Raw genomic sequence first — 15,681 nt, forward strand, 5'->3', positions numbered from 1 at the left:
TCGTCTCCCATGGGGAACGGGAGCGTAGGGGTCTGAGGAACATAGCTTGGTTTTGGCCCCGCGTGGCCGCTCAGAAGCAGGAAGCAGTGAGAGTCAGGCTGTGACGTTGTGATTGGCTGTCTCCGCCCTGCCGCCTTTTAAGTGCTTTGTCCGTTTCCTCTAGCAAAGGGCCAGTTCGGGGGTAAAACACAAACGGAGGGCGGACGGGGACCCCGGAGTCTGCAGACAAGTAAGTACATGACAAGCTATGCAGCCTCCGGGGGGCTCCACAACAGAGCTGTGGGAAAAGCGGACAGCCTGGACCACACAGACTCAACCCCTGAGCAGGGCACAGCTGCAGCCATGGCCTAGCCAGTGCAGAGATGAGATACAGACCAGTAGCTCCCTGTGAGAGACCCCCCCCAGCAGCACCTTGCAGGATTCAGTACGATCCTTGCTCCAGGGAGGGAGAGCTGGCACGTCCTGGTAGCCCCCTGCTCTCATGCAGTCCTAGTCCCAGCAGCGCTGGCCTCCGGGGAGATGAGTCTGTGTGGTCCTTATTTTGGGTAGGGAGAGCTGGCACGTCCTGGTAGCCCCCTGCTCTCATGCAGTCCTAGTCCCAGCAGTGCTGGCCTCCGGGGAGATGAGTCTGTGTGGTCCTTATTTTGGGTAGGGAGAGCGTCAGTACATTTCCAGGGGCTCAGGTAGTGTAAGGCTCAGGAAATGGGAGTGGAAAGGTGCGGACACAGATTCTATTGGCCGGTGCCTGCTGAGAGAGTCTCGATCAGAGATGGGGATCGGAGAGCAGAGAACACCCCACTGCAGGGCTGTTTCCTCACAAAGTGCAGGCAGGGCTTTGTTGCCACAGGCTTGGGGAGCAAAGTCCTCACCCCTCCTCGGCCCACGCAGAACCCCTGTCTCCTGCTCCTCTGTCTGGTTTCACTGCATTGCTTCATACTGCCGCAGAGCTCTGCATCACGCCCAAAACGACCCCAGGGCTGTGCGTGTCCTCTGCTGGCCGTGCCGCCCTGCACTGGGAGGGGGAGTTCAGGCAGGTTGCTCCCCTAGCAGCCTCCTGGGGAGCTGGTACTGCTGGCTTTCGAGCTCTGCGGTCACAGCCTGATAACCGTTCAAGTACCTACGCCTGAGCTTTTCCATCGGCGGCTGGACGGGGAGCCTCCTAGGGTGTGTCTGCACTGCGATAAACACCCCGCAGCCTGGCCACGACTGGCTGGGGCAGCAGGCTCAGGCTATGGGGCTGTGAAATTGCTGTGTAGACGTTCGGGCTCAGGCTGGAGCCTGTGCTCTGAGACCCCGCAGTGGGGAAGGATCTCAGAGCTCGGCCTCCTGCCTGAACCCGAACATCTACACTGCAATTTTACAGCCCCGCAAGCCTGAGTCATCTGACCTGAGGCTTGGGGGCGTGGATATTTTATCAGAGGCGTATCCTGACATTGCTGGGTTCGCAGGCACTTGCCAGTTAAACCCAGCACGGCTCCTTGTCCTTCCCAGGCTGCCCTGGGCTCACAGAGGTTCCATCCCACCGCACATACAAGGTAACCTTAGAATAAGGGCGCAGCCTGGCTGCACGGTTCAGTCTTGACGCAGGCTCCGTTGCTGCTCCTTAAGCCCGTTTACCACATTTCCCCATCCCCGCTGGTGACTGGAAGCCTGGGCTAGAACGTGGATGCCCTCAACCGTGGCAGGCAGCCATGATCACTCCGGGGTCTTCTCATCACACAGGGGTATAATCCTCTGTGTGGGGGCATCCAAACACAGTCTACCCCAGCTGCGCATGGTGCCCTGGCCCTCTGGTGCGTGTTTCAGGGGGATGAGTCTGGGGGGTCCCTGCTTAGGATTCTGTTGAAGCCCCCATTGCTCATGCTGTCTCCGCCTACCAGCACCGGCCCCTCCTCTCTTTGGTTTCGTTTCTCTGCTGCTGCTCTGGACGCTCTTCAGTCGCTGCCCTCTTGCTTCTCCACAGGCCTCTAACCCGGGTCAATTTGAGAGTGACAGCGACGTCCTCTGGCAGCGGGCTCAGCTCCCTGACACGGTCTTTCACCACGGCCGAGTCGGCATCAACACCGATCGCCCCGATGAAGCCCTGGTGGTCCATGGCAACGTGAAGGTCATGGGCTCGCTGATGCACCCGTCAGATATCCGAGCAAAAGATGACATTCAGGAGGTGAGAGCTGGGGAAGGCTGGCAGGACACAGGAGGCCAGTCTGAGTTGGGTGGTGGGGCTGGAGAGGCACCTAAATCAGAGTTTCTACCAAATGACTGGAGGATAGCTAATGTGATGCCAATTTTTTAAAAAGGGCTACAGAGGTGACCCTGGCAACTGCAGGCCGGCAAGCCTGACTTCAGTACCGTGCAAACTGGTTGAAACTACAGTAAAGAACAGAATTGTCAGACACATAGATAAACATAATTTGTTGGGGAAAAGTCAACATGGTGTTTGTAAAGGAAATCATGCCACATCAATCTACTAGAATTCTTTAAGGGGGTCAACAAGCATGTGGACAAGGGGGAATCCAGTGGATATAGTGTACTTAGATTTTCAAAAAGCCTTTGACAAGATCCCTCACCAAAGGCTCTTAAGCAAAGTAAGCTGTCATGGGGTAAGAGGGAAGGTCCTCTTATGGATTGGTAACTGGTTAAAAGATAGGAAAGAAAGATAGGAAACAAAGGGTAAGAATAAATGGTTAGTTTTCAGAATGGAGAGAGGTAAATAATGGTGTTCCCAAGGGGTCTATACTGGGATCAGTCCTAGTCAACAGATTCATAAATGATCTGGAAAAAGGGGTAAACAGTGAGGTGGCAAAATTTGCAGATGATACAAAACTATTCAATATAGTTAAGTCCCAGGCAGCCTGGGAAGAGTTACAAAGGGATCTCTCAAAACTGGCTGACTGGGCAACCAAATGGCAGATGAAATTCAGTGTTGATAAATGCAAAGCAATGCACATTGGAAAACATAATCCCAACAATAGATATAAAATGTTGGGGTCTAAATTAGCTGTTACCACTCAAGAAAGAGATCTTGGAGTCATTGTGGATAGTTCTCTGAAAACATCCACTCAGTGTGGTTTTACAAAAGGTAGATCGTGCCAAACCAACCTGATCTCCTTCTTTGAGAAAGTAACAGATTTTTTTAGACAAAGAAAACGCAGTGGATCTAATTTACCTAGATTTCAGTAAGGCGTTTGATACCATGCCACATGGGGAATTATAGTTAAATTGGAAAAGATGGGGATCAATATGAACATTGAAAGGTGGATAAGGAATTGGTTAAAGGGGAGACTAAAATGGGTTCTACTGAAAGGTGAATTGTCAGGCTGGAGGGAGGTTACCAGTGGAGTTCCTCAAGGATCAGTTTTGGGACCAATCTTATTTAATCTTTTTATTACTGACCTCGGCACAAAAAGTGGGAGTGTGCTAATAAAGTTTGCGGATGATACAAAGCTGGGAGGTATTTCCAATTTAGAGAAGGTCCGGGATATTATACAGGAGGATCTGGATGACCTTGTAAATTTCATCCTATTACTATTACTCCAAGGAGTAATAGTAATAGGATGAAATTTAATAGTGAGAAGTGTAAGGTTATGCATTTAGGGATTAATAACAAGAATTTTAGTTATAAGCTGGGGACGCATCAGTTAGAAGTAACAGAGGAGGAGAAGGACCTTGGAGTATTGGTTGATCATAGGATGACTATGAGCCGCCAATGTGATATGGCTGTGAAAAAAGCTAATGTGGTCTTGGGTGCATCAGGAGAGGTATTTCCAGTAGGGATAAGGAGGTTTTAGTACCGTTATACAAGCACTGGTGAGACCTCACCTGGAATACTGTGTGCAGTTCTGGTCTCCCATGTTTAAGAAGGATGAATTCAGACTGGAACAGGTACAGAGAAGAGCTACTAGGATGATCCGAGGAATGGAAAACTTGTCTTATGAAAGGAGACTCAAGGAGCTTGGCTTGTTTAGCCTAACTAAAAGAAGGTTGAGGGGAGATATGATTACTCTCTATAAATATATCAGAGGGATAAATACTGGAGAAGGAGAAGAATTATTTAAGCTCAGCACCAATGTGGACACAAGAACAAATGGATATAAACTGGTCATTGGGAAGTTTAGACTTGAAATTAGACAAAGGTTTCTAACTGTCAGAGGAGTGAAGTTTTGGAATAGCCTTCCAAGGGAAGCAGTGGGGGCAAAAGATCGATCTGGCTTTAAGATTAAACTCAATAAGTTTATGGAGGAGACGGTATGATGGGATAACATGATTTTGGTAATTAATTGATCTTTAAATATTCATGGTAAATAGGCCTAATGGCCTGTGTTGGGATGTTAGATGGGGTGGTATCTGAGTTACCCAGGAAAGAATTTTCTGTAGTATCTGGCTGGTGAATCTTGCCTATATGCTCAGGGTTCAGCTGATGGCCATATTTGGGGTCGGGAAGGAATTTTCCTCCAGGGCAGATTGGCAGAGGCCCTGGAGGTTTTTCGCCTTCCTCTGTAGCATGGGGCACGGGTCACTTACTGGAGGATTCTCTGCTCCTTGAAGTCTTTAAACCACGACTTGAGGACTTCAATAGCTCAGACATAGGTGAGGTTTTTCACAGGAGTGGGTGGGTGAGATTCTGTGGCCTGCGTTGTGCAGGAGGTCAGACTAGATGATCATAATGGTCCCTTCTGACCTGAGTATCTATGAATCTATGTGCAGCAGCAGTCCAAAAAGCAAACAGAATGTTGGGAATCATTAAGAAAGGGGTAGATAATAAGACAGAAAATATCATGTTGCCTCTATATAAATCCATGGTACGCCCACATCTTGAATACTGTGTGCAGATGTGGTCGCCCCACTGCAGAAAAGGTATATTGGAATTGGAAAAGGTTCAGAAAAGCGCAACAAAAATTATTAGGGGTATGGAACGGCTGCCATATGAGGAGCGATTAATAAGACTGGGGACTTTTCAGCTTGGAAAAGAGATGACTAAGGGGGGATATGATAGAGGTCTATAAAATTATGACTGGTGTGAAGAAAGTAAATAAGGAAGTGTTATTTACTCCTCATAACACAAGAACTAGGGGTCATCACATGAAATTAATAGGCAGCAGGTTTAAAACAAACAAAAGGAAGTATTTTTTCACACAACACACAATCAGCCTGTGGAACTCCTTGCCAGAGGATGTGAAGGCCAAGACTATAACGGTTCAAAAAAGAGCTAGATAAGTTCATGGAGGATAGGTCCAACAATGGCTATTAGCCGGGATGGGCAGGGATGGTGTCCCTAGCCTCTGTTTGCCAGAAGCTGGGAATGGGCGACAAGGGATGGATCACTTGATGATTACCTGTTCTGTTCATTCCCTCTGGGGCACCTGGCATTGGCCACTGTTGGAAAAGAGGATACTGGGCTAGATGGACCCTTGGTCTGACCCAGTATGGCCATTCTTATGTTTTAAAAGTTCGTATATTGATGTGAGCATGCTCCATCTGCACAGCTGAGCAGGAAAGCCCTTGAGTACAGAGTTTCTGGAGAGCATGTGAGCTGCCTCATGCCCTGCAGGCCGGAAATCCCATGAGAACAGAACAGCCTCTCTCCAAGGCATGGCTTGTCTCATGGAATTTCAGCTCTTCTTCTAGCTGGAACCAGAAAGTGCCGAACAACAAATATGAAAACCACCAAAGACATCAAGCCAAACTTTATCCAGCCTCAGATCAGAGCCAGTCAGAGCCTTGCGGGAAGGTCCTGGTGGGTTCTTAATTTAACTGATCTGGATAATCTCTTCCAGCAAGGTCAAATGTTACTAGATGCAGTGAGGTCTTCAAATCTCAGAGAGCTGTCTTTGCCCCTTCCCATGGTGTGTGGGGGTGTGATGGGGCTCGCTCCCTTTTCTCGAGTCATTTGACCTGGTCCTTTTTTGATAAATCCTGGATTTTAATCCTGGCTACGACTGTTAGCAGACTGTGTCCAGCAGGTGGGTGTTCTCATTCTGGGTCTGGTGTCTATGAGACCTGCCGCTGTGGGCACTGATGAGAGCCCTCGTGGCCATTGCTCTTTGCTGCCTGGGGCCAGATTCTTGGACTTTTAAAGAACAGCATCCTACTTATAGATCCCATGTGTTCGCCTTGTCCCAGGTGGACACCACAGAACAGCTGAAGAGGATCTCCCGTATGCGGCTGGTGCACTATAACTACAAGCCAGAGTTTGCCGCCACTGTGGGCATTGAAAGCACGTCTGAGACAGGTACAGTCCCTGCACCAACCCACGGGCGTCATCCTCACAGTTGTATGCTACGGGGGAGTTCTAGTGCAAACTAACGTTGCTCCTTAATCATAACTCGCAGCGCCTCCTGCTGCTCCATGCCAGCTGAGCTGATGCCTCTCAATCCTGCCCTGCAGCAGTCCAAAGAAAGTGTAGAATCCAAATATGATATACAAAGAACCTGGGAATCAGTCTTTATCCAGTTGTTCCTTTCCCAGCTGTTTTTCACTGGCTTTAGCCTGAGGTTACATTCTGGCTATGCACGGGCCTTTCAGGAAATTAAGTCCCCTACACTCTGTCTTGGCAGCTCAGGGGTGGATATTGGTTACTTATTAATTGCTGCATAGTGTGTGGGGTTCATGTCAGCAACCAAGTGTCTCATGAGAAGAAGTCAGCTATTGTGGAAGGCGTTTCGGGGGCCAGAACCATGGTGATTGGTGCTGTGGTTTCTGTGCAGGTGTCATTGCTCAGGAAGTGAAGGAGATTCTTCCCGAAGCAGTGAAGGACACTGGGGACATGGTCTTTGCCAATGGAAAAACCATCGAGAACTTCCTGGTGGTGAATAAGGTTAGTGGTACTCTCCACAGAGCAGATGGGGGATGAGGAAGAACTGGTGATTAAAAGGGTGGGGGGAGGATGGTGAATTTTGGTGTGTTTTCTTTTTCCCCTTCACGTAAAGGTAGAGGTGAAACAGAGTCAAAATCTGACGCCTGGGAAATGGTCTCTTACCAACACTTGTAAACCAAGTCTCTCCTGCTTGAGTTTCAGCCAGATGTGTTCTGTGAGCTAGCATTGGCATCACTCCACAACCTGGACTCTGGACTCGTCCTTCCTGGTTGGTGAGGGCCGCTGGGGAAGACCTGAGCCCAATATTAGTGGGTATTGACAGCAGTTTTTGAGGGAGGGCAGGTTCCTGGCTTCCTTTAAGCAGGCTGTTCCGAGGCCTGTGCCCCATCCCGAAAAAGCTACTTGCCAAATTAGGACTCTGTATCTAATCTTCATGTTCTGGTTCAGCTGACAGAGGAGGTTGTGGTGAGATAGCTTGGAGTACCTGGCTCCCTCAGATCTCCTCGACTCTGGACAGTCTTGATCCAGACCCAGGTGTGGCCTGAGGCCACACTAGCTCCGTTGGAGATGATCTCCACCAGCAGGGGATAAAAGTCAGGCATCCATGCTGATCTCACTAGGTTTACCAGCTGCCTTTCGTGTTGCTGGCCATGGGGTTTGGTTGACTTGCCTGTAGACCATAGTGGGAATGAACAGGGCCGATCTTGGGTGCCTCCGTTCCTTTCTGGCTGTGGGTCAATTCCCGTCTGCAGTTAGATGACCAGATGGCAACAGTGGCCAGGCATGTCTTTTTTCATCTGACTCTTGTAGGACCTTGTTACTGCCCCTTGTGGTTTTTGTACACTACCAATTGGATTCCTGCGGTGCACCCTACAGGGAAGCAGGAGCTGGGGCCAAGCATGGTGGAGGCCTGCCTGTTTATGTGGGGTGTCTCGCAAGGAGCATGTTATGCTGGGGCTGGATGATCTGCACTGGCTGCCTGCTGGTCGCCAGGGAGAGTTTAACGTGTTGGTTTTGAGCTGGGACCTGCCTATTACGATGAATTACCTGCGGGGTCCAGAGGCCCCAAGCAAGGACCAAGCCCCCACTGTGCGAGGCACATAGATCAAACAGTTGTGCACAGGGCTCAGGCTGAGATTGTGACAAGACCCAGTGCAGGGAAGAAACAGGGAAAAGGGCTTGGGGATAACGAGGCGATGCCTGCAAGTGTGCCTATCCCCCACTCCCATGGGACAGCGCCGCAGTTGTGAGCAGTGGAGCCTGGGATTGGAGTGCCCTGGTGTACTGGAGAAGCCGAGGCTGGCAGGGTGCTCGCTCTCCGAGTGTCAGGATTTGGGGGTGTAGGCGAATGTCTCTGTTGTTGAGAAGGACTGTACATTGACAGGTTGCCAAGGCCTGCTGGTGCCCGAGAGACCCTCCTTTATCCAGATTTGTTACCAACTGAAGTAAGCGCATTAAAAAATGTGTAGAAATATCAGTGTCCCGATGGCTAGGCCGTGGTTGGGTGGGTTTCCTCTCGTGCCTTTCCCCCGCCGGGGCGCTGAGCGACACATTGTGACCTTTCCGCTGGGGAAGGGCAGGTCTGCAGTGGCTCAAGAGATTTGAAGGAGGCCAGGCAGGTCTGTGTGTGTGTGTGTGTGTCCCTCTACTCCCGGAGAGGGCTCACGCAGAACGATGTGGCCCCTGGCAGGAGCGGATCTTCATGGAGAATGTCGGGGCAGTGAAGGAGCTCTGCAAGCTGACTGACAACCTGGAGACCCGCATTGATGAGCTGGAGAGGTGGAGTCATAAGCTGGCTAAGCTCAAGCGTCTGGACAGCATGAAGTCAACGGTCAGCTCTGGGGCATTCAGGTACAGGCACCCTCCCTCCATCTCCAAACATGGGGCAGGGGAGCAGAAAGGAGCATCCCACCTCAGGCCTGTACACTAGTCAGCCTGCACTGGGGAATACAGGGAGATTCCTGCCCGGGCACTGGGGTGGGGGTGCAGGGAGATTTCCCCTTGGGCACAGGCAGCCTGGTGTTGGGGGTGGGTGCAGGGAAGTTCCTCCTTGGATCCAGGCAGCCTGGCACTGCGGGAAGGGAGCAATACAGGGAGATTCCCCGTTGGGCTCTGTCTGCCTGGCAGTCGGGGAAATCAGGATTTGGTGCAGTGCTGGGATAATGGGGACTGGAGATGATCCATGAGCTGCTGTTGGGGAAACAAACTGAACCTCGGGCTGTGTACGAGACTCCAGCATGGAAATGGCAGCCCGGTCCGACTCGACTGTCCGTCCCAGGGCGAGCCACATCCTGAGGGTTAATGCTTTTTGACCCGTGAGGAGCAGGTGAAGCCCATTTTGCAGGCTCTACCTGCAGGATGGCTTGGTGAGGGGGCAGAGCTCACCCTGTTTCCTTTCACCCGTTGGAGCCTTCGCCAACAACCGGGCTGTTGGACAGGGCCCTTTAGCCTGGCATGGTGCTCAAAGCTTTCCTCCTGCAGTTACTGAGTCAGGTACACAACCTGCACCCCATTGCCATCCAGTGGATTCCCCTGGGGTCCCAGCCAGATACATCCCACCTCAATGCCTCTTCTCTGCTTGCAGCCAAACAGGAAGTCAGTTCAGCCGCGCAGGAAGTGTGCCCCACAAAAAGAGGCCCCCCAAAATGGCCAGCAAGGTATGGGAGCCTTTTGCGAAGGGATGTGGGGTTTGACATGCGGGGGGCTGTGTGTCTGGACAGTGTGGGTGTGTCTGGCACAGCAGTGCAGAGCCCGGGGGCTGTGTTCTGCAGTGGGGGACATGTGAGCGGGCCCTATGTCGGGCCAGAGCTAGCTGTGTCCTCCTCCTCCCACTCCTTCTCCCGCTCCCAGTGCCCTGCGGCCATCCTGCCTCTCGCAGCAGGACGAGCCAATGCCTTGTGGATGAGCCATCCTGCTGCTGCTGCTTCAGTGACCACCAAAGGGCATGGTGTGATGCAGGAGGAATGGCCTCCTGCACTGCAGTCCTCCCATCCCGGGGAAGGCTGGGGCCAGGGGGAGAGGCCCCAGGGCAGAGTGGAATAGAAATGCAGTGAGCCCTGCACTGGGCGGGCAGTTGATTCCCCTGCATTTCTCCTGCAGTCCCCGTCTGTTGTCACGGAACAAGCCTGCATCAGCCAGCGCTTCCTGCAAGGAACCATCATCGCCCTGGTCGTCGTCATGGCGTTCAGGTGAGAGACTGCACAGCCCCAGAGCTGCTAGCTCCCCTCGGCACTGGGAGGCGCTTCCCCTGCCCCATGGCACAGCCAGGGTGTGGACTAGCCTGGGGAGGATCCCCCCGCCCCATGGCGCAGCAGGGGTCTAGCCTGGGGAGGATCCCCCCACCCCATGGCGCAGCAGGGGTCTAGCCTGGGGAGATATTTCCCCCCACACCCGTGGCTCCGCAGGGATTGCTCTGTTCTATTTTAAACATACCACATTTTCCTGAATGAGTATGTGTTAAAATGTTAGGACCGTGTCTTGTCTAACTGCTGCAGAGTGTGTCGTCCTCACACACCCACAGCAGGATTTAGTTCTCTCACTGAGGGCAAGGACTGTGCAAGCATCTGTTAGGTAGCTTCACCAGCACAACCCAGTCTCGCTGTACACTGTCCCTGAGCAGGGGCTCAGACGTGCTAAGCTGCCTTTTGTTGGAGGGAGAGATCCCCACCCCGGCCTCTCCAAACCCAGCCCCTTGCAGCCCTCGGGTCTCTCACCTCCACTGTGACACCCTCCGGCTCGCTGACTCTCTCTGGCTCCATTACAAGCATCTTCCTCACCAGCCACGCTGGCGTGGCCCCCTCTGGGCGCTGCTCCATCCCACCTCAATTTCTGGGACAAAGTGGTTCCCAGAGTGAGTGGGCACAGCTCTTATTGATATCCATGGGAGTCACGCCTGCTTACTCAGGGCTGAATTAGGCCCCTGGCTTCGCCTTTAAGACTCTGGGCTACGTATTCTGCGCCACCAGCACCTCCCACCAACAAAGGGGGCCTCTGTTTCCTTCTCCAGCTCATGTTCGTCCCTCTGTGCTGGCCCCTGTATCTGCAATGCCCTTCCTGTCCCAGATCCCTTTCTTCTCCTCCGTCTGCCATCAGCCTCAGTGCCCCTGCCTGAGCAGTGCTGGCCTATTGCCTGTTCAGAGAGGGGGATAGCTCACGGCAACCCCCCAGCCAGCTAAAGAGCTGATGATAAAAAGAGCCCTGGATGAGGACCCTGTAAGCATCATCTGGGCTCGGGAGGGAGTGGTAGCTGGCCTGCAGCTGCCTGCCTAACCTTGAAGGGTTTGGACCATTGAGACAGACAGCCATTGTGGTGCTGCAGAGGAAGAATCTCCTTCCTCCTGCCATAGTGCAGATACTTATCCCCGGGCGTGTAATCTTCTCTCTCTCCTTCCCAGTGTGGTGTCCATGTCCACCCTCTACGTGCTCAGCTTGCGCAATGAGGAGGACCTCGCAGATATTGATGGGTATGTGTCCCCCTCATGCACGCGTCCTCCAGAACATGTCCCGGCTTCCTGTGTTCCCTGGGGGTCTGCAATAGCTGACAGACTGGAGGGAATACAGAGATGAGCAGAAAAGACAAGCACAGGGCTGGAGGGATAGGTTGGTGCAGCGAGATTAACGGAATGACGTGGCTTTGCCCAGACAAGTCAGTGGAGGGAAAGTGGGGTTATGGTGTCTGTCTTTTAAATCTTAGCTGGGAACATGGGGTGAAACTGACCAAGAAATATCTATAGAGATATCAGGTGGGTGAGGTTGATGAGAGAGACAAGCTTTCGAGCTACACAGAGCCCTTCTTCAGGGCTGGGAAAGGTACTCCCAACATCCATAGCTAAATGCAGGGTGGAACAGATTGTCTGGTGTAAGTAGTACGTATTGTAAGGGACTATTCAAGGTAGACAAGCCCACTAACATGTCTGCAGTCATAGGACAAAAAGAGGGGTTAGTGAGTTTCAGGTTTTTGTAATAAGCCATAAATCCAGTGTCTCTCTTCAGTTCCTGATTTTTAGTGTTTAGCAGAGTAATGAATTTAAGCTCCCGGACTCATCTTGTGAAAGTGTTGTGCAGGTTTCCTTTGAGGATGAGGACTGAGAGATCAGATATGGAGTGATCGCTTTGTGAAAAGTGCTCACCCACAGCTGATAGGGTGTTTTGTGTCTTTTATCATTTTCCTGGGTGAGTTCATTCAAGAGTATAGTGATTGTCTGGTTTTACCCACGTAGTTGTTACCGGGGCGTTTAGTACACCGAATGAGGCACACCACATGTTGTGATAGGCATGTGTAGAACCCGTAGGTCTTGACAGGTGTGTTGTGGGGGGTGCTGGTCATTATAGCAGTGGACCACAGGTTTTGCATCTGTTGTTCTGGCAGGGTCTGATGCTGCTTTGCATTGGTGTGTCCTGGTCTGTGGGGAGCTTGCTTCTGATGATGAGCTTGGAGAGGTTGGGGGGTTGTTTGAAGGCCAGAAGAGGGGGTTCATGAAAGCTTTTTTTCGGGATGGAGTCCCCATTGAGTATGGGTTGTAGTTGTTTGATGATACCCCATAGGCTTCCAGTGTGGTGTGGTAGGTGACAGCTTACGGTTGTGTGGTCAGAGGGGGTTTTATTTCTGTACTGCAGCAGGTTCTCTTGGGTATCTGGGTGACCCGTTTCATGATGGAATCTATTTCTCTGGTGGAGAGTCCTTTGGTGAAGGTGGTTTTAAGTGTGTTAAGGTGTTTATCTAGAAGATAATAAGGTGATAAGTAACAGTTAGCATGGATTTGTCAAGAACAAATTGTGTCAAACCAACAAATAGCTTTCTCTGACAGAGTAACAAGCCTTGTGGATGGGGGGAAGCAGTAGACGTGGTATATCTTGACTTTAGTAACGCTTTTGATACTGTCTCGCATGACTGTCTCATAAACAAACTAAGGAAATACAGCCTAGATGGAGCTACTATAAGGTGGGTGCCTAAATGGCTGGAAAATCATTCCCAGAAAGTAATTATCAGTGGTTCACAGTCAAGCTGGAAGGGCGTATCAAGTGGGGTCCCATGGGGATCAGTTCCGGGTCTGGTTCTATTAAATATCTTCATCAATGACTTAGATAATGACAGAGAGAGTACACTTACAAAGTTTGCAGATGATACTAAGCTGGGAGGGATTGCAAGTGCTTTGGAGAATAGGATTAAAATTCAAAATGATCTGCATAAATTGGAGAAATGGTCTGAAGTAAATAGGATGAAATTCAACAAGGACAAATGCAAAGAACTCCACTAGGAAGGAACAATCAGTTGCAAATGTACAAAATGGGAAATGACTGCCTAGAAAGGAATATTGCGGAAAGGGATCTGGGGATCATAGTGGAGCACAAGCTTAATATGTGTCAACAGTGTAACACTGTTGCAAAAAATTCAAACATCATTGTAGGAGTGTTGTAAGCAAGACATGAGCAGTAATTCTTCTGCTCTACTCCGTGCTGATTAGGGCTCAACTGGAGTATTGTGTCTAGTTCTGGGCACCACATTTCAGGAAAGACGTGGACAAATTGGAGAAAGGCCAGAGAACAGCAACAGAAATGATTAAAGGTCTAGAACACATGACCTATGAAGGAAGATGGAAGAAATTGGGTAGTTCAGTCTTCTCTTCTCCAGACTGAGAGGGGACATGAAGATAGTTTTCAAGTACATAAAAGATTGTTACAAGGAGGAGGGAGAAAATTTGTTCTAATTATCCTCAGGAGATTAGGACAAGAAGCAATGGTCTTAAATTGCAGCAAGGGAGGTTTAGGTTAGGAAGTTTTTCCGCATGTCCAACCGTCAGGGTGGTTAAGCACTGGAATAAATTGCCTAGGAAAGTTGTGGAATCTCCATCATTGGAAATGTTTAAGAGCAGATCAGATAAACACCTGTCGTGGATGGTCTAGATAATACTGAGTCCTGCCGTGAGTGCAGGGGACTGGACTAGATGACCTCTCGAGGTCCCTTCCAGGCCTATGATTCTGTGATTTCTTGCATGATTTCCAGGTAACTTTCCTGTGTTTTTTTCCTTCAGTGTGTGAAAGCTTAAATTCATTGTTCTGCTAGACACTAAAAATCAGGGACTGAAGAGAGACACTGGATTTATGGCTTATTACTAGGGCCCTACCAAATTCATGGTCCATTTTGGTCAATTTCACAGTCCTAGAATTTTAGAAATCGTAAATGTCACGATTTCAGATATTTAAATCTGAAATTTCACGGTGTGGTAAGTGTAGGGTCCTGACCCGAAAAGGTCTTGTGGGGGTCGCAAGGTTGTTGTTGGGGGGTTGCGGAATTGCCGCCTTTACTGCTGGTGGCGACGATGCCTTCAGAGCTGGGCAGCTGGAGAGCGGCTGCTGCTGGCCGGGAGCCCAGCTCTGAAGGCAGGGCCACTGCCAGCAGCAGCGCAGAAGGAAGGATGGCTTGGTATGGTATTGCCACCCTTACTTCTGCACTGCTGCCTGCAGAGCTGGGCCGTTGGCCAGCAGCCGCCACTCTCCAGCCAACCAGCTCTGAAGGCAACAGCAGCACCTCAGTACAATAACCTTGTGAACCCCCTGCAATCGCCTTTTGGGTTGGGACCCCCAGTTTGAGAAATGCTGGTCTCCCCTGTGAAATCTGTATAGTCTCGAGTAAAAGTACACAAAAGAACAGATTTCACGGAGGAGAACAGATTTCAGGATCCGTGAATTTGGTAGGGCCCCTACTTATTACAATAATATGTAACCCACTAACTCCCTCTTTTTGTGTTATGACTATGTCTCAATGGGCCACTCATCCAGTGAAGTGAGCTGTAGCTCACGAAAGCTTATGCTCAAATAAATTTGTTAGTATCTAAGGTGCGACAAGTCCTCCTTTTCTTTCTACCTTGAATGGTCCCTTACAGTATGTTCCACAAACAATCTGTTCCACCCCGCATTTAGCTGTGATGCTGGGAGTACCTTTCCCAGCCCTGAAGAAGAGCTCTGTGTGGCTCCAAAGTTTGTCTTTCTCCCCAACAGAAGTTGGTCCAGTAAAACATATTCCCTTCCCCACCTTCTCTCTTTAATCCCCTGGGACTGACATGGCGACAACTACGCTGCATACAAGATACATCTATGACAGCAAACCTTTCCTGACAGTGAGTTGTGCTGGGCTGGGGAACAGTCCCCCAGGGTAGTGGTGAAAGTCCTGTCACTCGAGGCGCCTAAAATGGATTGGACAATCCCCTGGCGAATGAACTGTAGAGCCTCAGTGGGAGAGATTTGATGAGACCCAGCAGGCCCTTTCCATCTCCGATGCCTGATTGGTCTGTGATATTAGACATGCAGCTTTACCCGAACAACCTTTGGGTAGCTGCCTGAGGAATGACAGGTTGAATTTGGCCACTGGGGGGAAGCCCATAACAGAAACGTTATTAGGAGCTCCTTGACCGTAGAGACTAATGAGCAGATGCTGCAGAGTCCAGCCAAAGTACGTCCCGAATTCATGCCAAGATCAGTGGGAAGAGGTCAGAGTGAGACCTCCTCTGTTTAGTTGCCTCAAGCAAACTGGGAGAAGCAGAGGAAGAAAAAACAGTGTACTGACGTTTGGCTAGAAATGTGCCTTTGCGGCACCTGTTTAAAGAGCTGCTCCCGGGTGTCTGGAGCAATTGGCTGCGTAGCTAAGAATCAGCATCACTCTGCTGACATCAATGGAGCTAGGCCAGTTTGCACCAGCGGAGGCTCAGGCCCTCTGAGTAGAGCCTCCTAAGGCCTGAGGAGAGAACGTGAGCACAAGGCGCTGCCCGGATTCCCTGCCCACTTTGCTTCTGCACGGACACGGCAGACAGGGTTTTTGCAGACTCGCCTCAAGTCATTGTTGGCACTGGCATTACTGAATAACTGATCTC

At 50.7% G+C, this 15,681-nt stretch overlaps 1 protein-coding gene across 15 annotated transcripts in view; it reads left to right on the plus strand.

The window, feature by feature from the left end:
* Positions 1–15,681, plus strand: part of MYRF (myelin regulatory factor) — a 112,965-nt gene that overhangs the window by 82,055 nt on the left and 15,229 nt on the right. For 8 of the 15 annotated variants that reach the window (XM_043548528.1, XM_043548530.1, XM_043548522.1 and 5 more), the window contains 7 exons: positions 1,964–2,164; positions 6,121–6,229; positions 6,705–6,814; positions 8,505–8,665; positions 9,399–9,471; positions 9,914–10,002; positions 11,209–11,277. In XM_043548528.1, the coding sequence (XP_043404463.1) occupies positions 1,964–2,164; positions 6,121–6,229; positions 6,705–6,814; positions 8,505–8,665; positions 9,399–9,471; positions 9,914–10,002; positions 11,209–11,277 (812 nt within the window). Of the gene's footprint in view, positions 1–163; positions 230–1,963; positions 2,165–6,120; positions 6,230–6,704; positions 6,815–8,504; positions 8,666–9,398; positions 9,472–9,913; positions 10,003–11,208; positions 11,278–15,681 lie in introns of all 15 variants that reach the window. The other 7 variants (XM_043548520.1, XM_043548523.1, XM_043548519.1 and 4 more) reach the window with 1 other exon arrangement.

Source organism: Chelonia mydas, chromosome 6, assembly GCF_015237465.2.
Source record: "Chelonia mydas isolate rCheMyd1 chromosome 6, rCheMyd1.pri.v2, whole genome shotgun sequence".
In the NCBI taxonomy this organism is placed as follows: domain Eukaryota; kingdom Metazoa; phylum Chordata; order Testudines; family Cheloniidae; genus Chelonia; species Chelonia mydas.